At 48.9% G+C, this 26757-nt stretch overlaps 1 protein-coding gene across 11 annotated transcripts in view; it reads left to right on the forward strand.

The window, feature by feature from the left end:
• Positions 1-26757, forward strand: part of TIAM1 (TIAM Rac1 associated GEF 1) — a 156176-nt gene that overhangs the window by 63059 nt on the left and 66360 nt on the right. For 6 of the 11 annotated variants that reach the window (XM_032746510.3, XM_072924212.1, XM_072924216.1 and 3 more), the window contains one exon: positions 22708-23690. In XM_032746510.3, the coding sequence (XP_032602401.3) occupies positions 22719-23690 (972 nt within the window). In that variant the 5' untranslated portion in view covers positions 22708-22718. Of the gene's footprint in view, positions 1-13529; positions 13815-17616; positions 17796-22707; positions 23691-26757 lie in introns of those variants that run through there. The other 5 variants (XM_072924252.1, XM_030264313.4, XM_072924250.1 and 2 more) reach the window with 2 other exon arrangements.

Consider the following 26757-nt stretch of genomic DNA (forward strand, 5'->3'; position numbering starts at 1 on the left):
GGGTACAACTACAGGATGAACACAGCAGCGCCCCTGAAAAGGGTGGTCGGGGTGGATGGTGTCCCACAAAGAAGACTCCTGCAGACAACACAGCCCTCCTGTGTATAAAGCACAGATACGTCTTGCAAACTATAGGAAGTGTTGCTGTGGAATGTGCTCTTTTTGCATAATTCAGCAATGTAGAGCCTCGATGAAAAGTGCTGCAGCTAATGTTTGTTTGGTGCTGAGGACAAATGTGCAGGGCAAAAAAGGCTGAGGTCTCTGAAGGAACCCGTAAGACCCACAGCTCCTGGACAGCACATGGTTAGGCAGGCAAAATTGCAAATCAATATATTAAGAGGAAAATAACCCCTGCAGACCAAGCTATGCAGGGCTGTAGTAGGGACAGCATGAGCAGTTTGGGATTCCAGACTTTTCCTGTGGGTGCTTTTGGCTGGAGGCAAAGCTGGCTCCAGCACGGGGGAACCAGGAGTTGCCATGGTATCCATGGGGGCTTTCCTGAGGCTCAGAATCGCGGAATCCCAGGATCACTGAGGCTGGAAAAGAAGTTGGAAGCTGTGCCCAGAGCATTGAGTGCCACATCCAGGCTATCCTTGGACACCTTCAAGGATGGGAATTCCAGACCTCCCTGGGCACCCCCTGCCAGTGCTTAATCACCCCTTCCATTAAGAAATTCCTTCAGACGTCCAGCTTGAGCCTCCCCTGAAGTCTGTATGTTGTGCATTTTGCCGAGAACTGTTGCCTACAAGGGAAACAAGAAGTCTGAAGGGTTGCCTTTGGAGTTAATTTGGGGTCCAGCCAGCCTCATTCTAGGACATAGATCTGCCATCCCTGTGAGCACAATCTCCCTTGCACTGAGATGGGGTCCTAGGCTGAGCTCCGGGGTTTCTAGGTCAAGGAGTTGGTCCTGCTGGTCCCCAGAACCTGCTCAGGCTGTGCCGTGCTTATGCCAAGGTTTGGTTTGATCATCCTGTGTTTGAAATGGCTGCCCAGCCCATGTTCCCTCAGCGGTGCAGGAGGAGCACAGCTCACCTGGCACTCACAAAAGATTGCAGATATTTAGCTCTTTCCGAGCAATCTTGAACCTGCTCATCAGAGTGTGCATCTCACTTGAAGCCACTCCAGCTGTGCAGAGCTATTTTTGTACAGGAATCCTTTGAAATTTTAATGCACTTTTTGCTTGTTGAACCCCAAAATGAGTCACTTAAGGAGCAGCAGCAGTTTTTCAAAACCTCTGCCTACCTATTGCTTCCACTGACTTTTCTGTCACCTGCTTTGGGCCTCAATTATTCATGGAAAAAGTAAAACACATCCAGGAGAGGCCAGGTGTTTCTCAGGAATGTGATGGAATTGTTGGGGTGTCCTGTTCAAGGTCAAGAGTTGGACTCGATTCCTGTGGGTCCTTTCCAATTCAGGATATTCTGTAGATCTGTGGTTCGAGGTCATGGCAGCATGTAATACTGCTGAGAAGGAATCGAGGGCCAGAACATTTTCAGCAGGTCTATAAAATTACGCTTTTATCAAATTCTTCTTAAAAATAAGCTCTGGTTTTGAATACAGGAAGGTAAAACTTCGCGGGCGTTGTATTGCTCGCAGAGCTCCTGATTCATGGTCTAAATGGCAATGAAATGTCTTGCCTGGCTCAGCCTGAGATGTGAGATGTGAGTCACGTCCCCACGTAGCTCAGAGTTGGGGACAGAAGGGACAGACTTCACGCCTCCCCGGCAGCTCCATTCTCACAAGCTCGCTTGCAGCAGACGGCACCACCACGTGTTGCCGTGGGGTTTGGAGCAGAATTCTCCGAGGTCTCAGAAATTCAATCCATTTGTGTAGAATCCTCTCCAAGCTCTTTCTCAGCTCTCCACTCGAAAGGCTTTCAAAAGCCCCGAGTTGTCAAACTGCTGGAGCTCAGTGAGGCTCCCAGCCGCAGCTCTTGGGAACCTGGAAATGAAAATATTATTTTATTGCTCAAGCTGGACCAAATTTCACATTTAGAGTCTCTGCTAGTAAAATTGACAGAGCAATAAGAGGATTATCTTCGTTCAGCCTCTCTTTTTAAACCTAGTCGAGGAATGCCAGAGGCCAGGGATTCATATTCCACTATGCCTGACCTACAATTTATGGCAACACTATCCCAAAGGAATTGAGTGGGTCCCACAAATCTGTGTAACAGCCAAATTCTGGAGGTGCATGTGAGTCCTTTCACTTGATTTTAGAGGCCTTTCCTGTGGAGCAGAGTGAGTTTGAGCTTTGTGGTACTCTGATGAAGTGGCACCATGGTGATCTGCTGTCTAAGGAGATATTTGTCACCACCACATCCCCTGCATGGGCACCTCACCTGGATGGAAGGATGATCTTGAAGCTCCCAAACCATTCTGAAATTTATTCTGTCTTTCTTTCAGTGATACCGGGAAAGGAGCTTCTCAGGGGGCTTTGAGATGCAGGGAGATTTCAGGTTCTTGCCTGTGAATCCCTGGAATTGGGTTGAGGAGCAGAGCCCTAATCCAGCACCTTCTCTCTCAGACACAGCTTTGGTTAAGCTTCACCACTGAATAACCCACTAAAGCTGTCAGGCAGCCAGGGTGCTGCACGCTGAAATCCTTGCCTTGCAATTGAACGGAATTCTCTGGAATTTAAAAACTTAGGGGGAGAAAAGAGCCCTCAGCTTTTAATACCTCTGCCCTTCTGTGATAAACATCCCCCACATCTGGGCTGAGCGTTCTCTGGGGACGTTGAATAGGTGGAAACGAGCGGTGTGCAGGAAAGCACGGGGGGTGTGAACCCACCCCGTGTGAGTCCTGCAGGTTGTTCCATCAGAATAATGCCACAAAATGGGCTCCCCCAGGGCCGGCTTTATGTAAGGCCGGCTTTATTCAGCAGCACAGCGGGCTCTGAAATGCCACCTGTTGGCACCGAGCTGTTTCGCTGGGGATCAGGATGGCAGGGCCATCAGGGGTGGCTGGTTCCTTCCCGGGCTGAGCGTGATTATCTCAATAGCTGCACTCGAGAGCTGTTATTTCATTTCCATTGTGACACTGCAATAGTGCTCAGAGGATTACGTGGAAATGGATGTGAGGAGCTTGATCCCTGAGAGCGGGAGGCTTTTGAATCATGTGCAGGGTTGGGTTATCAGGGTTTTTTACAGAAATTGAGTGGGGGTTTGGGATAAATGACCATTTGTGTCTCAGCTTCCCACAGCCCGGTGTGTTCTGTGGCTCCCTCTGGAATCAGGGGGGTGATGCACGTCGGCTGTGCTGCTTTTAGTTAGAGAACATCGAAAATACTCTAAATATAACTCTTTGTTAGTCCAATGCAAGACCATTTTAATTTTAAATCAGCAAATATTTCAGCTAGGCTTCCATAAGGGGTATTAGTTTTTAATTATTTCTGGCATTTTCCCTGATTAAGAATGGAATTTATTACTCTTCTAGTTCTACTTTTATTTACTGACATGGCAGGTAGCATTGCTCCTGGTTTCTTTCATGGCACTGTAATTTTGAAAAAGCTGGATGACACTTGCATTGATATATTTTTTCACCTGAGTGGATTGGGAAAATATTGGTAGAATTTTCACATTTTAAGGCTAGTGGAGCTAACAGCTCATTAATTGTCGTTGTTTAAGCATCAGGTTAGCTTTGTGTGACATCAGTCAAACTTCATGATCAGCCTAGTCCAGAATCTCAATATTTGGTTTCCCTACAGCCAAATTAAAATTTATAGTTGGCTGCCGTGATAGTACATGGGATTTATTTTGATTTATTCTTCTCTGTGTGCAAATTCCAACTCATTGTGGTGTACATAACCTGTTGTGCATCATCTTTTGCTGAGTACAGCCCTAAAAATTGTCCCAACAGAGGCTTGCAAGGTCCTTATGAATTATATATTTTCTGTGGGAATTTATCAACCTGTTACAACTGGCACTGCAAAGGAATCAACAAAATTATTCAGCATTCAGTTTTTAAAATTTTATGTTGGTGTTAAGAACCATGCTCAGTGCTGTTACTTATTACTTGCCTTAAATACAGGCTAAGTTAGGAAACATGTACAGTGGGACATGTTATTTATCTGCTCACAGCATGTGGCATTCTCCAAAATATTCCCTCCAAACTCCTTAATGAATTAATTGGGTGAAATCACCCCCGACAGATAAATAGTTCTTTTCTGTTTCACGTGGGTGGATGGTGTTTAAGCAGAGAAAACCTCCAAGCAGTGTTCCTGTGGGATTCCCAGTTCCGTTCAATTTAGGCTGAAGTCACTGGCTGGCAGGCTGGACTGGGAGCTGTCCTCCTGTCTCCATGAATCTGGAAGTTCTCTGGAAAAGCACGAGCTGGGGCATGGTCACCGGGAATAGGAGAACGAACAACCCTTGCTTCACATCCCTCCCTCCCTGCTCCCAGCTGCAGCCAGGCCAGAATCCTGCAGGAATTGGCCAGAATCCTGCAGGATTTTTGGTTGGAATCGTGGCCAGTTCAGTGGAGCTGCCTGTGGGGTGGTGTTGGAAGCAAGGAGCTCAGCCTGGCCCTGGGGACGGTGCAGAGCTCCAGTCGTGTCACTGCTGGGATGGAACCATCCCTGGGCTCTGCTGAGAGTCACTTCCCACTGCAGCAACGCTCAGCTCTGCCCAGCTCCCACATCATCACACTTCAGCATCTTCCTTCTGAGTGTAGAGCATGTTTCTGGGGCAGAGAAGAAGATGGATTCTGGAAATCTTGCATAAACAAATTGCACTTGGCAGGCAGCGGGCTGCTGTGCTCTTCCCTGCTTGTTAAGAGTTCCAGTAAAATGGGCTCTCTGATACAGAAATATCCCAGAAGAGAGGCTGGGTCAGGAGAAACTGGAGCCAAAGCAGGGCTGTACCTTCTCCCTTTGAAGCACCATCCTGCCTGTGTTTGCATTTTCTGCAGTTTTCCTGATGTATTGGCAAAGAAATGTCAGGGTGAGTTTCCTGAAAACAAAGGAGTGAATGAATGAAGTCCTTTTCTCTCTTATTCCTAAAACTGATTATAGACTTGTCTTTTTTTTCCCCAAAGCCAGTTAGGTTGGGCTTTAAAGAGCAAACCTTAAACCCCAGACAATGCAGTAAAGCCAAAAGCTTGGAGCAGGTGTTGCCCACTTGTTCAAACAAGTCCAGGACTTGTTTCCTTTTCAGAATGCAGTTGGAAGTCAGGCCTTAAGGAGGAAAACTAAAATGGAACTATGGAGCATGAACTCAGAGCAGCAGCCCTGTGCCCCAAAATTGTGTATTTACATGTGGGGCTGGGAAAGGAGCAGATTATTAACCCTGGGAGCAGAGGCATAGCCTCACACTGAACCGTCCCAGAGTTCTCCAGCCTTCTTATTTGTTGGGAGGAGTAACTGCAGTCTCTTTGGCCTCCCTGAGGCTGCCCCTGGATCCCTGGAAGTGTCCAAGGCCAGGCTGGACAGGGCTTGGAGCCACCTGGGATAGTGCAATGTGTCATTGCCCCTGTTAGGGGGTGGCAGTGGATGAGCTTTAAGGGCCCTTCCAACCCAAACCATTCCATGGTTCAGTGATTCCCGTGTTGCAGATCTCAGCTGCCTCACTGGCTGGGTTTTTGTTGCTGTTTCATGCCTCAGGTTCAGCTGCAGCTTTTGCGAGCGGCTCCACGAGGCGTGGTTGTTTGAGTCGGCGGCGTTGGCACAGCTTCTGCCTGCCCACAGCTGAACTATTCCTGGGAGGGCCTTTTCCCCCCTGGCATCTGCACCCTGTGCTGCAGTGCTGGGCACAGCCACCCAGGTGGGGTTGGTGGTGCTGAAAGGGTTCCTCCAGAGCATGGGATGCACTCATTGGCCAGAGTTTGCTGCACCCTGTGGAAACAAACACTTGTTATTCCTAATTTCACCTCTGTGTCCAGATCCCATCAGGGCGTGTTTCCTCCATGTCAGGAGCCCTCATAGCCTGTTCTGTCAGTGGGGCTGGGAAGTTGTTTCCCTTGTAAAGTTGGATGTGCCCATTGTGTAAAATATTTCACAAGTCACATTGGGCTGGGAAAAGAACATGGTGGGGCAGAGCCTGCAAGCTGGAGCAGAGAGGTGCCCTGCCAGGTGATTTTACATTCTTTTTCATGGCTTGTTTGGGTTTTTTTAAGAGGCAGAGAATAAGTTGAGGCATGTTAGAGCCTGCGTGAGGAGTGATAATGGAGTGCTTCTCTCCTTTCCCACAGCTGGGTGTAGGGAGGACGTGCCAAACCTCAGTGCCTGGCTCCTTGTGCTTGCAGCCCTGTCCCGTGGGGGCTGGTGGGACATGGAGAGGGATAAGGTGCTTGGGGGGCTCTTCTCTTCCCTGTGACACACCCCTGTACCCTCCTCACCATGGTGCTTGTTGCAGTCCCCTTTCCCATCCCACCAGCCCATCCAGGGAATGAGCACTGTGCTGAGTGCCCCCTTTTTCACCTGTCCTGTGAGGTCATCCTGACTCCTCAGGTAAAGCTGAGCTCACAGGGGATGGGGGTAGTGGAAATGGGCCTCAAACCACATTTCCAGCCATCACTGTGGTAGTTTATTTGTCTCATTTCAAAGCCATTCCATGGCTGGTTTAAATTACTTCTCCCTCGTGACCTGTTGTGATGGTAAATGGTCAGGCTAAACAATATCCCAATATTAATTGGTGCTGTGGGATTTCGGGTGGTGCTTGGAGGAGCTTCACTCTGCTTCTGAATGTTAAGTTACTCTGGAAATGTTTTTATTGTCTTAAAGCGGGGTTTACTGCCTGTTTACATAATTACTAATCTAATAATTATAGTGGAATTGAACCCTGAAAGTTGGTGGATCTTTGTGAAACACTGAACAAAGGAAGCCCGTCAGGTTTTTGTATCTTTTATAAATATAAGCCTCTGGAACAATCAAACTGACAGAAATCCCACAAAAATGTCCCAGTTAATAGATTTTCTGTTTGCAGCACTATATAGGGTTACAGAAATACTGGTAGCTAATTGCAGCCTTATAGATGGCACCAGGAGGGATGGATTTCTCCAGCCTGTGCTGCCTTCCTTTGGCTCCCTGCAGTTAAGAGCAATGAACACTTTTTGCAGAGGGAGGAGAGTATCTGGGCTGCTTTTTGGGTGCTTTGCTGGGACAATTTCAGGTATTTAAAAAAATTATACGTAGGTTGTTAACAAGGATGTTTTCAGAATTTATTGTGAGTTTCTTTTGAAGGGTATTTTTTTGTTTTAATGGGAAAATGAGATGGGGATTGTGACCTGGGGTGGCAGAGAACTGCCTGTGCTTTCTCCTCCTTCTTCTCCTCCTCGTCACTGGCTCTGCTGGGTCTCCTGGGGCACAGAAGGGAGATGGGAAGGACGAGGAAGAGGAGAAGGAGCCTTCCCTGCAGTCTGAGAGGGGCGAGTGGAGCTGGCCTGGCTGCTGAGGGGGCTGTGAGTCAAAGAAAAGCTCCTAAAAATGACCCCTGAGGAAATGGTTTATGGAAAAGGCAGAGAAGCAATATCTTGTTTCTCTGAGATTTCCCCCGTGTTCTTTGCTCCCTTTGGCCTTTTCCTTCTTGCTGTGACCTCTTTGTGCGCAAGAGAGATTTCCCTCTGCGACGTCAGAAGCTGGGCTGAGCTTTTTGCTTCCATGTGCCATTCTGCAAAGCTCGTGGCTCCTTCGGGGGCCTGGTGCAGAGCCCAGGGAGGGAGTTTTGCCCGCTGGCAGCGTGGCTGGCAGGCAGGGTGTTGGGGAGCCGCTCTGCGCGGGCGGAAGCTCGCCGTGCCGCTCGTGCTGCGGCTTGTTCCCAGCTGCCCCATGTGCAGCTCCCTGGGCAAGAAAAGGCTGCAGTCAGCACTCTGCAGGCATGGAGACACTTCTCCTTCCCCTCTGCCCATCCCTGCTGCAGCCCTACAGATGGGGAGCCATGGGGAAAACTCCTCTGGGAGTGTTTGTGTTCTGTGTCGTGCCGGTGGAGCTGTGCTGCTGCTGGGGGAGCTTTTCTTGAGCTTGGTTTTCTTTGAGACTTAAAGAAAGATGTGTTACTGTAGTCACATCATCATTTTGCTGCTGTAACCGTATTGCAGTGGCCTCTGCAGGCACAGTCAGAGGTCATGTCCCAACACAGCAGTGAATACAGCTGTGCTGGCAAATATTTGTAATGTAGATCTGGCCCCAGTGTGGAGGCTGTGCTTTGATTCCTGCACTGCACAGAGCTGTCCTTCCTCCTTTAATATGCAGGGAATAATATCTTGAGAAAGGTTTTGTAGGAGTTGATTGAAAACTGTAAATAATAAACTGCAAAGTACGGGGTTTTTTACCTCTCCCCCCTCTTTTTGTGTAGATAGGTCAGCTCTAAAAGTGGGAAAAAAACCTAAGAAAACAAATAAAGAAGGGAATTGCATTTGAAATATTTTGATATTGCTCATGGATGACTTGAAAGGATGTACAGCCCATCAATGATGTGTGATAAGGAGATCTTTTCAGAACCAATACTGTCCTTGATGGCAGAACATTCAGAGGTCTCCAGAGCACCTGTAGGACAGAATCTACAGTAGAGAGCAGAAAAGTTCAAGATAAAACCCCCCTGAACTGGCACAAAGATTATTGCCTTCCAAAAAGAGATACAAGGGCTGGTGCAGAACCATGGAGTCTTTGTTTAGCTCTGTTGTAAATGTGTCCTTTGCTTCTCTCTTTTGTCCCCTATTTAAAGGGCTTCTCTTGAAAATGCCAGCAGTCACTTTGTGTCTGAGGTGCATCCACTCACTGCAAAAATAGTTACCACTTCTGGCCTGGGTCTATAGTATCAGTGTGGAGATGTGGCTGTGGCTGCTGGTGGAGTGGAGGGCACAGGAGAGTCACCTTCTCTGGTGGCTTTGGCTCAGTAGGGTGGAAAAGCATCTTTGAAGAGGAAAGTGCCTGATGTTAATTTTAATACCCTTTTGAGTAAGAGTTGCTTTAAGCAGTAACACAGAGGGGGCTGTGTGCATGCAGACAAAACCAGTGCTGGGAAATTACTGGGAAAGGCTGGATGCAGCTTGGAGGTGGCTCTGTTTTGGGACAGAAGCCATTCAGGTGAATTCAGGAGCTGTTGTGAGCTCAGGTGGGCTGAGTAATTCCCTTGCAGCACAGGCAAGGTAGCTCTGGTCAATGTGTGCACAGATAGACTGAGTGTGCATCTCCTGCAAGGTTTGCTTTCATTTGGCCTGGGAATGGTGCCACAGAAAACACCAGTGGCTTTCACAGCCACTGAAATCATCTACTGCTCTTTAAATGTAAAGAGGAAATTTACTACTGAAATCATCTACTGCTCTTTAAATATAAAGAGGTTCTTTTCTTCCAGGGCTATTCTGGGCCAATGTGAAGCACTGAAATGATGGAATGGCACCTGCTGCTGAAACTATCAGTCACAGGTTGGAAAAGACCTCTAAGGTCGTGGGGTCCAACCTGTGCATGATGTCGCCAGCCCAGAGCACTGACTGCCATGTCCACTCATTAAAGTGCTGGGTAGATTTACTGTGCTTTTGTTTGGTGGTGTGGCTGATACCTCACCAACCTGGCATTTGGAGGAGGCATAGCTGTTGTTTTATGACGGGTTTGTGTTCCTGACACATAGTTTAGAATGCCTATAAAAAATTCCCACTTCTTCATACTTCTGCTCACTGTTTTGTTTCTGTGACTGTAGCCGGCAGTAACTGCACGAAAAGGCAGCAAGAGTCTGGTGTTGAAATATTCCCACTAGGGTTTGGAACATCTCTCCTTACTCCTTCTCTGGCACTACTTTTGGAATCATTTTCAGGAGAGGACTAAGCTGAAGCTGGTTTTGGCAGTGTGTTGTGCAGGATGTCAGGAGCTCACGGGTACAAGCCCTGCAGCTGGTCACCTGGCACCCCTCACAGACAGCTCCCGTGTGCCAACAACAACATTCTCCTCTTACTGACCAGATTGCAAAGCCAGAGGAGGACCTGGACCAACTGTGGTGCTGCCAAACTGTGGAGGATTTGTCATTGTTTTTTCCCTATTGCTCAGGAACAGCTTGAGTTTGGGAAGGACGACCTCTGTCCCTCTGTGCAGCTGTGATCCGTGGGTCTCACTGAGGCTGGTCGGGGGTCCAGGGAGGTGTTCAGCCCCTGAACCCCCAGCTGGATGCACTGGGGCTGCTCAGCTGCCTCTCTGCTTGTGTTCCATTTGACAGCAGCTTTGTTGTTCTGAATTCCTCTCAGAGTGAAGCTTCACTTTGGCCTTGCCTTTGCTGAAAGTGTCTGGTCTGTGCTAACCTCAGCCCCAATGAGGATTGTGGTGTTCCAGATGAGGTCAGTGTCTTCTGAAGCATCGGTCACTGCTGTTTCTGCTGTGCAAGTCCTGCTTGATGCATCCTTTGATTTACATTTGCTTTCCTTGGCATTTCTGTCACACCGGGAGCTCATGGCCCTCTGGGATCAGTATGAGACAAAAGGTCTGTTCTGTGCTCTGACTTTTCCCAGCTCTGTGTCCTCAGCACAAGTCACCAGCACATTTCATTTTTATGTGTCTGCATTGAAAACATGAAAAGACTTGAGTGAGGTAATTCTCTCCTCAGCATAACCCCTGTGCAAAGTTTCTTCTGCAGATCATAATTCCTGGGCCAGTTTTTGTCATTTTCAGCTCCACTAGCAGTTTCCTGGAAAGGTGTCTTCTGCCTTTCCTCCTCTGGGAAATTGCTCATCTTCTTGCAGGGAGTGATCAAGAGTAGCAGGCAGAAATGAATTCAGTTTCCCATTTTTTCCTGTATGATTCCCGGTTCCATCTCTCAGTTGTGCTCTCCAGCCTTGCATCCCATTGACAGACAGATGGATACATCACTGCTGGGATCACTTGTTCTGCAGTCCCAGGCAGGATCCTGAGCTGCAGGTTTTAATAGAAAAATTCTTTCCTATATCCCTGTGCTTGCTTCTCTCATAGTTTTGGGATGCAGATTGAAAGCTGCTGCTGACTGGCACATTTTAAACTCTGGATTTTGCTCCTGATAACCTCAGATGTGGTGATTCACATGCCCCTCCCCGCCATGCACTCCCTGGAAAAGGAGGCAAAGCCTTCATTTTAGTTGGAGGCCACACTCAGAGCTGATAGGTATCAGCTTTCCACCCTGAGCTGCCTTAGCCTGGCTTTTGGTAGTTCTGGCTTTTCCTCTCCAGAGCATTTGCTGATCCATCCTTTTTCTGGCTCATCTCCCTTCCCACCTCTTCCCAGGGTGGGGGCTCACCCCCTGAGCCCCGAGGGTGTCTTCTCCTGGGATTTCCATCCCTCATGGGTTCTGTCCCCTCTTAATTAAAGAAGTAACATCCAACCATGTGGCCCTGGAGTGGTGTGTTCCTTGCCCGGGGGAGAGCTGTGTCAGGAGATGTGATGGGCGAGTCGTGACTGGAACTGGTCAGCCCAGATAGAGGGAAGCTATCAGGTCCTGCCAGGACGTGCAAGATAAAACCCGAGTGCTTCATTCAGAGTGCTTAATTCACCTTGGGCAGTGCCAGGCTGGTACCCACCAACCAAGCTTTGCCATCTGTGGTTGTGGAGGGACAGGGCTGTGCCATGGCAACGCCCGCTGGGGAGAGCTGCTCTTCTGGGGCTGGTGGCAGCGGCTGAGCACTTGGGCACTGCTTACCTGCCTCCTCCAGGCTCTGCTTAAACAGCAGGCAGGATTCTCAGTCGGGTTTTGGGAAGCTTGGGTTGCTTTTTGTTGCTCCTGTGGTCTCCAGCAGCCATGGCAGGAGCGCTGGGAGCAAGAGGAGGGTGGGGAGAGTCCAGGCTTTGGGCCTGGGTGAGTGGCTGTGTCAGCATCTTCCCTTGTTCCTGCCCCACCAGAGAACCCTGTCCGTGCTGCCAGTGACGTTCCAGGCAATAAACTCTTGATTTTGGGAAGTTTGGGACGTTCAATGCATGCTTTCTGCTGGTTGGACACAGCTTTCCTCCTTAGTCACGCCGTACCCTTTGCCACCGGGATGTGACTGTGCTGGGTGTTTCTGCACTGTGTTCCCAGAGAGCAGGGAGCTCTGGGAGCGTGGCAGCAGGAATCCAGCTCTCCCTGCAGTGCTGCAGCTGCTGGCCTCTCCATCCCACCCCAGTGCAGTTTCAGTGAAGGACAGGTGCTGATTTCAAAGCACACACTCGCAGACAGCTCCTGGTGCCAAAACTTGTGTAATGCATGCTGTCATCTGCAAAGGACATCCTTTGCTCCAATCCTTTTTCTTATTATGGAAGTTATTTTGCTGTCCTTTCTCCTGGCTCTAAAGCAGTAATTGAGGAACCTTACACAGCTCTGGTGCTCAGCGAGGCTCCTCACGCTCCCTCAGAGAGAGGGACCAGAAAGGGAAAGCTCTGCTGAACTGCCTGAGTTGTATTTCACACCGGTTTTTCCGCAGACCTCTGGAATCCCTCCCTAGTACTTAAGTCAGGGTATCTAAAATTAGATACTTCATATCTCAGGCACCATCTTAATGATCTGTGTGAGGTCTTTGGCATTGCTTGAAAATCAGATTACTTACCTCAGTGCTTAAATGAGGAGATACACCAAGCACTTCCTCTCCAATTCCCCCTACCACAATTATTGCCCTTAATTTTTTTCCACACCTTCTTTAATCCTTCACATCCTGTCTCGTTGGTCACTCAAGCCAAGGGTTTCAATTTTTATTGCTGGAACCTGTGGTGCTGGGTGGTTCTTCTGTGCAGGCAAGGTCCCACTCCTTGGCTGTACAGTGAGAGCTCCCACAGATCCATTTGGAGCTCTGTCTCCTGGCCTGAACATTTCCTTGTTACTTCTCAATCTTTTTAGTGCATCTGGCACGTCCCACCCTTGCTGTGTATCAGCAGTTCTCGGCTCATTTGGCACAAGCAGAAAGCCCTTTTTAAGCAAAGTGTAATAACAATAACATAGAACCTAAAGGTAAATAAACAAGCTGCACCTTATTTTTTATTTCAGCTGCATTTTGGGAATTCTTTCAGTTTTTCAAGTATCATGTAAAGGTACATGCCGTGCTCAGAGACTCAATGGAGGCTGAGCGGGCTCCTTCTTCCCTGCAGTTCCCTCGTGGCTGGGCTTAGTCTGCCCCACAGGCTCCAGGGAGTTGACCTCATGGCTTCCCATAGATTTGCTTATGTCTGATGATCTGAAATTAGAATCATTCCCCTGCTCTGCCCTTTGTTGGAAATGTGTAAAACCTTGCAGATTCCCCCCAGGGTAGAAAGGGGGATTTTCCCACCATTAAAAATAAAAGGGAAGGGAAGGAGAAAGAGTTAAAACATGCTCAGATTGTTGTAAAAATGATTGAAAAACAAACAAACCCACAACCGTGCCAATTATTCACATCCCCTCTATAAATAGAGAAACCCTGGAGAAGGGGCTTTCCCTTGGGCTACCTGCTCTGCTTTTTCATTAATTTATTGCCAAGGCCCCACAGTGCTTTCTCAGTGCTGTGCTCCTGGTTTTGTTTCCTTTAGCTGGGATTTGGGGATTGCTGACTGTTGTCTCTGTGGAGGTTTAAGGTCTCTCGACAAATCTTCCTTCCTCCCTCTCTTTTTGCCTTTTGATCCCTCCCTTGGGAATTGTCATAGGGGTGGTGCTGCATTTGGAGGACCAGGGCTTCCCACACCTTCACCTTCAGGAATTCTTCTCAAAGGGAATGTGGGTTTATTTTTCTTTGCCCTCCTCTTCATCTGGAGGATCACCAGCGTTGTTCTCGCAGCCGTGACAGACACGGAGGTTGCGTGCTAGCACAAAGAGGTTTTGCAATCGGAGCTCCAGCAGCCCATTCCTGGGGATGGATGGATGGATCCCCGACCTTCCTGGATGGTCATTGTTGGCAGACTTCAGATTCAGGAGCAGCCATTCTCCTCATGAGGTAGGATAAGCCGTGGTTGGTTTGAAATTAATTTTTCTCACAAGCAGTGCTCTGTTTGAAATTAATTTTTCTCACAAACAAAAGGCTTCTATGGCATTTTAAATGTCATAGAAAGAAAACACAGAGAGGAGCACGTTTGTAATTTATTTTCAGTGCTTTAAAAGTCAACCAGCTTCTGCAATCTAAAGTTGGTCTCAGGGCTCTGTGTCTAGATCGAGATCAGGAAAGCTTGGTGCATTTCTGAACAAAGATCTGGGCACAGAGCAGTCTCTTCTCCATCCATCCATCCAGCCATCCATCCAACCATCCATGGATCCATTACTGGTGTTGCCTCACCTCGAGGCATGGGGGCAGCTTTGGGCACCACAGTTTGAGAAGGATCTAAAGCTATTGGAGAACATCCAAAGGAGGGTCACGAGGCTGCTGAAGGGTTTGGAGGCTTCTTGGGGTGTCTGTGCAGGGCTAGGAGCTGGACTCTGATCCTGTGGGTCCCTTCCAGCTCAGGATAAGTTATGCTCCCTCTCCTGGGGGTTTTGTTTTGCAGAGAGCAGCCCAGGGATATGGGATGGGGAGAGCCAGAGTTGTCAGGCCAGCAGAACCCTGAAGCACAGGAGAGCATTTACCTTGGTCTCAGGGCAAGGCATTGGCTGGGCTGATCTCAGCAGCAATTCACATTAGCTAACTAACTATTGACTAACAAAATGTGGCCTCCAGTGACAAACCAAGGGCCTGATTCTCCATTTCAGGAGATGGGATTGAACACTGGAGTTACAGTGGCATGGAACTGGGATTGTGGGTAGGGAATACAGCCCAGAGCTGCTGATGGATATTGAATGGTTTCTGTATGGAATGCCTACTGCTTCCTGTCTCTGTATGTACATCCTGCTTGATGGTAGAGTTACCGAGGGCTTCTTCACACTGCATGAGGATTTATTTAGCAACCAACTGATTGCATTTGAAATCTGACAAATACAATGCCTCATAAAATGAAAAGGTAAAAATAGAATTGAAAGAGAGCTGTCGTCCTTCTTGCCAACTTTTCCTGTTCACTGGACAAGTGTTTGCACACTGAGTTTTTTCATTCTGGAAAGGAAGGGTTGTGCTTTGAAAAAGAGGCTTTTAAAAAGCTACAGTTTCCATATTTTTCATCCATTAATGTTCCTGTCAAGCAAACAGAAAACAGATGTGCTGCATTTTTCTCCAGCCTTGGCATTGCAAACTGCCGCAGCATGTGGAAGTCAGAGCTCTTTGCTGTACCTGAAATCGCAGGTAGCAGATGTGAAGAACAACAAGGTGCTCCTTTAATCTGCTCTGCTTCCCTGCTCTCCATTTAATCCATGCGTGGATGTTTCCTGCGCTCCCTGGCCGGGAGTGGCGGCACAAAGAGCCCTGGGGGATCTCCTTGGCCTGGCACTGTTGTGTGGCTGTGCAGTAAATACAGCTGTGCTGCCTGCAGCCCTTCAGAGGATGGGGAGCTGCACTGACGTGTGCAGGTGTTGGCTCGCACACACCAGGGATGTGTCTGAGTGTCGGGATGTGTTGGGAGCAGTCGGTGCTGAGAGGGGATGTTTTGTCTCTAGTGTAGAAGTTTGGAAATCTTTATTTGATTTTTTTTTTTTTTTAATCAGATCAGTTGTTCCATGTGTCGATGTTTACAACTGTCCCATCTCCCCAGAGAACAGACTGGTGGGTCGCTGGTCAGCTTCTCCCTTGGCCAGTCTCCATGGGAGCAAACATGACCAGAAAGGGCTCTGTGCTGGAAAGGAAGTGATGGAGCTGTGCTTGTGTTTGCTTCAGCCCTTCCTCCTGAACGAGGAGCATGGGCATCACTTTTTGCCCTGTTGGACCTTCCAAGACCTTGCTGGAAGGAAGGCTTTGCTGGAGGCTGCTTCAGAACTCAGGAAATTCTGCTGCGGCAGAGCCTGGGCTGTTGGAATGAACCAGGACACTGAGGACTGTTCCACTGCATATTAATGTCAAAGTATGAAAAAAGGACATTATTCTTGAAAAGTATGAATTGGTTTGATTTAGGAAAGATGTCCAAGTTGTAAAAGGAGCAAAACTTTCCAGGAAAGAGTTGATGGGTAATGATAAATCCTTCTCTTCTGGAGGAGCTGTGGTACCCAGTACCCATCTGTTTGTGGCAAAGGATTTTCCCAGCCCTTCAGATGTACTGGAGCAGCATGAGGATTTGGATAATGCAGAATCCAGGTGTAAGCATCCCCTTTGTAACAAAGGACTGCCAGGAGAGAAGGGCTTTTGCTGGAGAAGCACAGGTGGTGTGTGGAACAGGCTGCCTTGGAGCTGGTTTCTCAGGGGGATGACCAGAGTTTGTGTAACCCTGGAGAAGATTTTACCGAGTTACAAACTTCTCAAAAGCCATGTCAGGGTGGAAGATCTGACAGAATGCTGGGCTATGCCTGTCTTGCTCTTCTTTTGGTCAGGTTTTTTTGAGGCAGTAGCAGGCAGATCTGAACAGCAGTGGTCACAATTCCCTTTCCTGGGAGGTGAGGAATGCTCGTGTCAGGGTTGCTCCCTGTGTGGTGGGTGCAGGTGGGGAGCCTCTTGCCTGTAGGACCTTTTTTTGTCAGCAAGATTCCCCTCTTGGAAATTATTGGCAGCTGGCATGATAATGAGTCCATTTCAATATAAATGAGCTTAATTTTATTAATTCCTGCCAGCTCCTGAGCAATTCATGAACTGCTTTTCAGATCTCAACCAACAGCTTGGGGGAAGAGGGGGAGGTGGGGAGCAAAGAAGGGAACATGAAGGAAGAGAAAGAAAATAAGAATATTTTTAATTTTAAAGAGCCAATGACTCTCATCTCTTTTGAGAATCCAGCCAAGAGTGAGGATCACTCCACTTTCTCCGCTAAGCAGCTCCAAGAACATGAAGGGCAGCCATAATCCCTCCCCAGGTTTTTGTTCCCTGGGAGCTGTGAAGAAGTTTATAACTCTCCCAAGTTTGTGTTCAGTGTTGAGGTGATGTTTTAGTGCTGGTGTTTGACTGGGAGAAGGAGGAGTTGGGTGAGAGCTGGATTGGGAATGCATTCAGCCTCTCCCAGGCCTGGACTAGAGCTGGGCTCCTTGCAGAGGAGCTCACCAGTGGTACCAGGCCTGGAAAGGGCTGAGATTTGGTGTTCACATGACATCAGTGTCTGACTTGAGGACTGCCCTAAGGACTGGTCTCAGGTCTATGTAAGCACAGACTGGTCTCTTCTATCTGTGCCTTTGTGAGCACAATTAACCTGAGAACCCTTTCCTTGCTCACAAAACCAGATGTAAATGCTCTGCCCCAGTGTGTGATTCACCCTTGGAAAAGGGTAATGAAATCCCTGCCTGGAAAACAGCCTTTTCCATAAATGAGACAGTCTGCAGAGAAATCTCCTGCGAGCCCTTCCAGCGTCTCCTGGGTGGTTGGGTTCCCCTTGCTGCCAGAAATTCGGCCCTTCTGTGTTGGAAGGTGCCTCTCTTGGTGGTCGTCGTCAGATTCAGGTGTGGTTTTGGCCCTGAGCTGAGACAGACCAGCCTCAGCGAGGGAATGTTGAAGTCTGGGGGGATTTTTGTTGGGAAGAGGAGCTCTCCATGTCCTGTGGTTGGGGCTGGTGGTGCTTGACTGGGTTTTTCATTTATGCTGCCACCATCAGCTTTCATCATCCCGATCTGAGCACAGCGTTCTGTGCTGTGCTGCCCAGTGCTCCTTAGGTAAGTGCTGATGGCAGGCCCTGGCAGAAGATGCTCCTGTACAGCCCTCCCTGCTAACCCTGCTTTGTCTGATTTGTTTTTCTCCCCTTTCTCCCCAGGTTTTTGGCATGTAGTCATAGACTCTGACGCGGGAGTAATGGAGTCGCTGAGTGGCAGGTGCTGACAGCTTCTGCAGTCCCAGTAACTGCTCATTTTGGGGTCATTTGCAATTCTGTACCTCTAAATGCCACAGCTCTCTGGGGGAAGGTTGCGCTGGATACCGGGACTGCCTCGGAAGGTACATGTGCGTCCCTTGTGTTTCTGTAGGGCTTTGCTGTGCTCTGGGATGCTGGGGAGGGCAAGGGCACAAGCTGCATGTGCTGGGTACCCGGGCTTGGCAGCACAGGGGCTTTTCAAGCAGCTCCTGGTGACATCCCTTCCTCCCTCCCTCCCTCCCTCCCTCCTCCTCTTACTCTATATGCCTCCAGGGTCTTTCTGGAGTCCATCCCTACTTTAACACATGTGAGAGCGGCTCACAAAAGTGTCTGGTTAAGAGGTTCTGATGTGAAAACAATGAAATATGCCACTGGAGTTTCTGAGAAACTCAAAGACTTTCTGTGGAATTTCAGCCTCTCTACTGCCCTTTTGAAAAAGCACATTTTAATTATAATAAAATGTGTGTGTTCACACTTGGTTATTAGTCTTGTACATTTTTCTATGTGGTTCTGGTGAGTTCAGTGAAAATCTTTGTTGTTGGCTGACAGATTTTAGCAGAAGTTTATTTCTGTAGGCTCACTGCCCGCTGTGGATTTGATCATTGTTCTGGTTCTCACAGCCTTCGAGCTATGCTCCAGGAGAAAAATACAGATTTGTCACCAGGGCCTCCCACTAGAATCTAATTTTAAATTTGCAATCTGTTGTCTTGTGAGGTGCTTCAAATTTGGTTGGAAATGTAGTATTTTTCAGATAATGCTTCTGGAATCTGGTGGTCCAACCTTTTGCCGGTTCAAGAGTTACTAACATAGACTTAATTCAAATGAGTATTCTGGTTTTGTAATTATTTTAAGAAATAATTTAATATTGGGGTAGGCGAAGAGGAAGGAAAATTACTGGTTTTAAAGGAGATTATGTTCTCTGAGTGGTCCATCATCAGTGGTCATCTAGAATGTGATATAATTTATGGGTAACCGTTTCATGTAAGAGTCATCCAGCAAAACCTCAGCAGTTCAGCTGGAGGTCAGTCTGCTTTTCCCACATACCCAGTGTAGGGAACACTGTTTTTCCTGCAAAATTTGTCTTCTCCCTGCTGGCAGCCTAGTCTTGATATCAGTCTGAAGTTTGAACTTTCAAAAAGCATATCTCAACATCTCAACCCCTTGTCCTGTCTCTTGATGTGCAAGCTGGCTTAAAGGTGACTTCCTTAAAGTCACCACATTTCTGACATTTTCCCTGCAATGAACAAGGAAGGAGCAGGTTTTCGGGGAGAGAGAGCCCTTTCCCAGTATGGATGGTCAGGCCACCTCTTTGAGGATGTGGAGGCAGAAGTTGCCACCCCTCATTTGCCTGGCTTGGGCTGCAGATACAAATCTAGATCTTCCATGTGTGCGCCTTCGGTGAGCGCGCCTGAGTCGGGGCGCTGGTGCCTCTTCCAGGAGACGTGCCTGTCTCCCTGCTTTGCTTTTCAAGCCTCTCCCTCCCAGAGAGAGAGATATTTCATCAGAGGCCCTCTGTTCCCACAAAAAGTTTGGGTTCTGATGAATCAACATTTTCTGCTGAAAAAGGTCCAGCCAGTTGTGCTCACAGCGCATGGCCCCGTGCTGATCTCTGCTCTCTGTGAGGTTCAGGGTAGTTCCCAGCAGATTCCTGACACCACCACAGACCTGCCTAGAGCATGGAAGTGTGTCACACTTGATCTGTATTGTATCCTGGTGGTACCTTGATGGGTCTTTAATGGTGGCCTTTGCGTTTGGCAGCTGAGCTAACAAGGGGAGCCTTTGTCCTACCAGCACTTGCGTGCAGCTCCCATTAACATTACTCATTTTTCTAATTTGATACAGATTTTTTTCATTGCGTGTGCTAAATGCAGTTAAGCCACAGACAGGCAGCATCTGGCAGTCGTAGCTGAGCAGTTTGAGACGCTGTTGCCCCAGGGTGTCTGCTGTGGCCCGTGGGAGGGGGAGGCTGGGGCTCCCCTCCCCTGTCCAGCTCCTGCTCGATGAGGATGCCGTGTCTATAGTCTATAGCAGTGCCAATTCCCCTCTCAGGGCTGCCTTTCCACATCTGCCTGAGCTCACCTCTCAGCTCCCTGCTGCCAAAAAATGAGGAGGTGTCACTCTCTAGACGCACTGTCCCCCTCCTGTCTCCACTGTGTCCCCAGACAGGTACCCTTGTGCTGCCTCTGGCACGTGCCAGGCCAACTTGCTAGCTCAGCAAAAATGAACTAATAAGCTTTTCTTTTTGTTGTTTTTTCTTTTCCCCTCAGATTTATTTTCTGCTGTTTTAGTGGACTCTGCTGCACGAGCACTTGATTTGGTTCAGGGTAACTGGTGGAAATGCTCAGCCAACGATGCAGAAGGGAGGCAGAAATGGGGTGAGAAGGTAGGACTGGGGGGGTCCCTTTCAGAGGAGCCCCCTCAGCTTGACCTGGTGGGGTCAACTGTCCCACCCAAGCTGTGTCCTGCATATCCCAGGAGAGATGGGCTCTGCCAGGGGATGGTGACAAACTTGCGGCATGGCACTGTCTTGCATGGCTGCAGCTGGATCAGCTGCTCTGCCTGCAGCCCTCTTGCACCCACTGGGCAGCATTCCTGCAGCCTTGCAGATGGGAATTTAGTGGGATTAGGGAGGGTCTTTCTAGGGTGCAGGGGTGTGAGGTGTGGGCTCACTGACAACCACTTGTGGATTTGCAAACTCCTCACCCACAACACCAATCCACAGAATTAAAAAAGGTCAGCTCTTTACTTTGAAGTCTGACACTTCTTGCCAGTCTCTAGCAGATACTTCATTGTGTGAAATCACTTCCTAAACATTCCTTCTGTGGAGAGAAGACTTCCCTTCTTCCAGGAGAGTGTTATTTCCTCAGGGGATGCAGCCTGAGCTGCTGCTCCTTTCCTCACCAAGCCCATTTGTGTTCCTGTTGCTTTTCTGGCTTGGGGAAGTTTTGCCTGGTGTGGTCAGAAGGTAAAGAACCATTGCAGCTTTCAAGAGGACTTTTAAAACTACTCATTCTCTTTAGGGTGAGAAGGGATGGCTGGAGATGGGATGGACGCTGGAGGCAGGGGATACATGGTGCAGGCTCTGCCAGGCTGTGCAGCCAGGGGAAATCCCCCCGGATGGAAGTGTGGTCAGCAGGAACCAAAGCAAGGGAAAGCATTGCCCTGAGAGGATTTCTTCTGTAGGATGGAAGCATTGAGGTCTGCTTTTAGGTAACTGCAGAAGAAAAGATGCAGGTTTTGTGCTTTAAAATGTTCTATAGGCAAAAGCTGGCTGATTTTTTCTTCAGTCTGTATCAAAGTGCTGTAGCTCTTAGGAGATAATGAACCCTTGTCTAGGGATTGATAAAGCTATCTTTTTCTTTTTTGTTTTAAGATTTATACCTGCCCTTTATTCAGTGCTTTTATTTATCTACATAAGTCATGGCAGCCAAAGGGAGTTCTGCCATTCATTTCAGTAGATGAAGGGCATATCCTGCTGTAGCTTACTTCACATGCAGTTGTATTTATGTTTAATGCAGAAATGCCCAGATATTTATGGTGTTTGTTGCTCTGGCACTGAAAAGACTTTTAGCCTCAGCCATGAGCAGCTTTGCTGGGTAGAGTAGCAGAGGCACAGTCCTCTTGCTGTGGTCAGAAGTGTCAGTGCAGGGTTCAGTTGTGCTGTGCTGTCCTATTGTTTAGTGCCATCAGTTCCTCACTTTCCATGTGTTTATATAGGGCTAATTCAGTTCTGTGCAGCAGCAATTGTGTGTATATAGGTAGGGAGGGAAAATACGTAGTTGCATTCATTCTGCCAGCATCTGGTTCAGTGCCCACTAACATCCAGTCAAAGGAGAGGAAATAGCCCCAAGAAATTAAAAACTCCAGATTATTTTACTGTCAGGGCAGCTTTTTTATTTTCAACCAAAACTGAAAGGCCTCAAAACAAAGAAGTTTTGTCTTGGAATTTATTTTCAACACTAATGGACTATTTTTCTCTTTGTAGTTGTCTCATGTGTAATTCAGCATCTCCTGTTTAATTTTGAACTTTGGCATTTACTTTTCTTCTTCTTCTTCTTGCTGTCAGGCCAGATGGGAAAGACCCAATACTACTGATAAAATATTTCTGACATTTGTTGAGTAAGATCGCAGACCTCAAAGTGTTTTCCAAGGTTGAATCAGATCATCACTCCCACCTCCTGGATGGAAAACCTGTTCCACAGCGGGATGTGCACAGCTGAATAATGCAGGAGGCTGGGGCTGGGGACACCAATCCTGTCCCTGCATTCCAGCTCAGATCAAAGAGCTCAGATCTGCTTATCTACTTCAGAGGGAGTGGGAAGAAGAGGTTATTTTTGTGTAGTCTGAGTCACTCATGCTAATTTATTTTTCATAATATGGCTTTCTTGTGGGGGACTCTCCGTACCTGCTTAATGTTGCACAGTTTTTTTGTTCCAGAAATCAAACCTGTCATTAGCTTGCTGTCAAAAGGGTGGATTTGTACTTTGCTGTTTGGTGCTTCACTTTGCAGTTCCTAGCCAAAAAAAAGGTGAAATCTCAGCTAAAGGTGTACTTCCCTCTACCTTACAGCATCTGTTCCCTGCAGATAAACAAGAGCTGTTGATTTTTTGAGTTTTTTGGCTGGAATGACGATGCTGATGCTGAGGGTCAGGTGAATGTGCACAGAGCTGACATGGCACCATGGTGCTAAACTGGTTCCAGTTCACACTGAGCTCCAGGGTTCAGTGCTTCGCTCTTCTGCACTCTTGGTTTGCACCAGCCGAGCTGTCTGGCTGTTTGCAATATTCTGATTTAACTGTATTTCCTGGTTTGCCGGTACAGCCACTGGCTCCCATAATTAATTAATCTGTGGAATTAATGCTGCAGTTATGGCAGTCCCTGCGAGAATCTGCTGTGTAGGTTTTGGGATGGGCTCGGTAATTAAGGAAATAAAAAAGCAGCTGTTGGTGCATCGGGGTGTCCCTCCCCTAACGGTGCCCGCTGTGTCCCTCACAGACCGTGACGCCATGGGCAACGCGGAGAGCCAGAGCGTGGAGCATGCCTTCTACGGGGACAAGCAGCCGGGGCTGGGCCGCAAGCACACGTCGCGCTCGCTGCGCCTCTCCGGCAAGGCCTCGCGCCGCACGCGTCACGCCTCCTCGGGCAAGATCATCCACCGCAACTCCGAGGTGAGCACGCGCTCCAGCAGCACCCCCAGCATCCCGCAGTCGCTGGCCGAGAACGGCCTGGAGCCCTTCGCCCCTGAGGCCAACCTGGAGGACTTCGGCAGCGCCATGTGGGTGGAGCGCGTGGACATGGGGCTGCGGCCCATGTCCTACCACACGGACTCGTCAGTGACGCCCAGCGTGGACAGCAGCACGGTGCTGACGGCCGCCTCCGTGCACAGCATGCCCGACTCGGAGGAGAGCCGGCTCTACGGGGACGAGCCGCCCTTCCTGGCCGAGGGCGACGGGCGGGCGCTGCGCTACGCGGCCAACGGCACCGCCTTCGCCGACACGGCCGGCTTCAAGAAGAAGCGCTCCAAGTCGGCCGACATCTGGCGCGAGGACAGCCTGGAGTTCTCGCTGTCTGACCTCAGCCAGGAGCACCTGACCAGCAACGAGGAGATCCTGGGCCTGGCCGAGGAGAAGGATGCCGAGGCCGTGCAGGGCCCGGAGGCGGGCGGCAGCCCCCAGCCCCTGGTTGCCTGCCAGCGGGCCAACTCCATGAGTGACTTGTATTCCCCCAAGACCCCCAGTGCCACCATCAACGGGGGCCCCCGAAACGCCTTCGGAGGGTACTGCCGGAACCGGGTGTCCGACATCCCGGAGCTCGGGAGCCATAAGATTGCTTCGGTGACCGCCGAGGACGCGCCTTCCTCCTACAGTAACTACAACACGCTCCCCTGCAGGAAGTCCCACTGCCTCTCCGAAGGGGCCTCCAACCCCCAAATGAGCCATAGCAGCAGCATGCAAGGCAGAAGGGCGAAAACCACCCAGGTAAGGCAGTTTTCTTCTGTGGTTTGGCTGGGCTGGATCTATAGATGAAGGTTTTCCGGGTTCTTCCAGACTATGTTTTCCTTCAACACCCCCTTTCCAAGCAGAGATGTTTCCAGGAGAGAGCTGAACTAGCCAGTCTCCAGAGCTGGCTCACTTCCATCACTGTACTGTCCCTTCTTTATCTGCAGCTCTCCTTGGACCTTTTGCACTCTTCACTGCCTCTGAGAAGGGGAAATCTGCATTTGCCAGCAGCAGATTTCCCTGTGTGTTTTGCAGTGCTGATGGGTCCTTTTTTTCCAGGGTGGCTGCCAGAACTGATCACTCCTCTGCAGAGTTGTGTCCCCCCTTCTGCCCTCCCCGCCTTGTCACCCTCCCCTGCCTACACTCGTGGCTGGAGGCAAAAAAAAAAAAAAACGGTCAGGGTTTCCCCTCCATGCTAAACACTCACTGGGCTGAAATTTCACTTTTCTAATTAGCTGATGTTAGTGTCTGTGCAAAACATTTCCCCAAAACAGCACTGGCACTGCTAGGCCTGCTGACTACTGAGAGATGATGGGGCATGGAGTTGTAAGGAGAAGATTCTGCTTCTCTGAGCCAGGGACAGCACAGAGTCAAGAGAAGCTTTGCTGTCAGGTGCCCCTCCTGCACTCCAGACACCAGCCCTGTGATCCTGGGGCTTTCCTACATGGTGTCCTGCTTTTCCCTGTCCTGCCTGATGGAGTTCCTGCCTCAGGCTGCAGACAGTGGTTCTGCTGGCAGTTCAGTGGCAGATGATTTGTAGAGAGGGGCAGAAAGGAGTTCCAAACCCTGCCCAAACTCATGGGAGCTGCTGGGATAGGGCTGCTCAGGGACTCCCTGGCTGTGCTTGACGTGTGGAGATGGGCTGCTGCTGAATATAAAGCTGACATGCTGAAACAGATGTTGCAGTGTCCCACAACAGCAGCTTTGTTCTTCAAAATCAGCTCTTTGCTCTCAGAAGTGAAAAGCCTTTGGTGTGCCAGTGCAGGATAAAAACCTAGAGAACAAGAAGAAGAAGAAAAAAAATAATAGATGGGTTTTGGCAGCCTTGGCCCTAACAGCTTTCCTGAAGATTGTTGGGTGCAACTGCTGCCTGTAGCCTGCTTTCGAGGGTATTTGAGGAAAAAGATAATAGAGTCGGTGATGAACAGCCAAGCATTTGTTTTTCTTCTTGGTGCCTATGCTGGCATTCAGAAGATTCCTCTGAGGCATGTAGTGAAAGTCTGGAATTTAAGTAGTATTTTGTGAGGCCTCAGCCATATACCCAGGGAAATTATTTTGTGGGGCTGGTTTCACTAGATGGATCTCCCGAGACAGGAGATGATGTCTGTAAGGAGTCTTAGCAGTGATTATTACCATGGATAAATTCAACAAAATTAAAGCTTTGCAAAGGTCAAAATTCCTCCTCCCAAGTCTTTAATCCCAGCAGCATCCTGTAAGTTTAAGATAGTTGTCAGAAATGAAGTCATGTCAGCCCCAGCCTAGCCTGAGCAAGCTTAGGGAAATTACTGCCATTATGTGTTTGAAAAGGCAGAAATTAAGTCCAATTTGCACACAAAGTGAAAGGAGTTCTTGGTGAGCCTGATGAGGTGGCTTTGGATGGGGTGAGGGGAGGGAAGTGACCAGTCTGTGTCTGCACCAGGTCCCCAGTCTGCAGCGTCTCACACTTAGCTCCTCTTTCCTTGACACTGCTGTTGTGGAGTGTGCTGGGAGCTGAGGTGTGGGGCTGAGGCTGTGTCACTGCCCTGCTCTTATTGTGCTCCTTGGCACTGTGCTGGCCTGTGCCAGCTGGCACCTTTTGGGCAGTTTTGTTTACCTCTGCCCTCCCAGTCTTTCAGCACTTTTATCTTTACACCCTTGATGACTCCGTTGCCCTGGAGCCTGCCATGTCCTGGTGCTGGAAAACACTTCCTGCTATAAAGATATGTTTTGACCAGCCTTTTAAACTGCTTCCCCCATCCAAATCCCACAAAATAATTGTAACATCTTAGGGTCATGAGGCCACCACATAAAGGTGACCCAGGGCCAAGTGTAATGGGTTGTTGGACACAGGTTTTCCCTCTGGCCTACAGGCCAGGGAGGTGTCACTGCTCCACAGAGTCACCCAATGGATTCTCCTAGCCAGGAGTGAAGTTTCTGCCCAGATCCCCGTTGTCAGTCCTCACAAGACTTTGGAGTTGTATTTATCAGTGGTTTGGGGTTTTTTTTTTTTTTTCCACTTTTTGGAAAGCTGTAGCTGGGATATGTGCCTTTCTTTAGTCTCAGCTGCCCAGGTGCTAGAAGTGTGTAAGGGCCTGATGATCACTGGTGGGTGACTCCTGACTAGTTTAGTTCCTAAAGAGGTCACTGCCAGAAGGCTGAGTCTGAGACCACAGCCATGGCCTTGTGCCCTGGTGCTTGGTTCCCAAATCCAGCCATCATTCCATTGCATGCTCAGCTGCATTCATGAACACCATCGTGGTTTCTGGAAGTTAAATTTTCTGCAGGTTATCACTAGCTGTACTTTCTGAGCTGTGCTGACAGATCAGAAAGTACAGCTCCTGGAAAAATGCATCCCAGAAAAAAGGTGCTGGAATTATGGCTGCACATGTTTTGTTCTAATGCCTTATCCATGGGTTCTTTGCAAGTACGTGGTTTACATTATAGGGAAAACCACCAACACACCAAAAACAGGGAAGAAAATCTCTCCCTGTCCAAATTTAAACCTTAAATTGAACAGTGGGAGTCACTCTCTGCTAATTGAAGGGAGCTTTTTCCCATGAAGAGACAATTCTATCTAATATGCACAAGTGATTAGTGCTCCTGGGGTGGCTCTGGAGCACCCACGCAGCAGTTCTGCTCTTCCCAACATTGTGCCATTAAGGGTTCAGCTCTGCCGAGCGAGACTTCCCAGAGAGCTCTGCTGGGATCATGTTTGGCTTTTGGAGCTGATGTGGTGTAGGTGGAAAGGGCTTAATTGCCTGCCATTTGCACCCATTTTTCCTGGAAGGGAGAAAGCACTGCTTGGATACAGCTTGTTCTGACTGTGGGTTGTGAGATCCCCAGGATC

This window comes from Taeniopygia guttata, chromosome 1 (assembly GCF_048771995.1).
Source record: "Taeniopygia guttata chromosome 1, bTaeGut7.mat, whole genome shotgun sequence".
NCBI lineage: Eukaryota > Metazoa > Chordata > Aves > Passeriformes > Estrildidae > Taeniopygia > Taeniopygia guttata.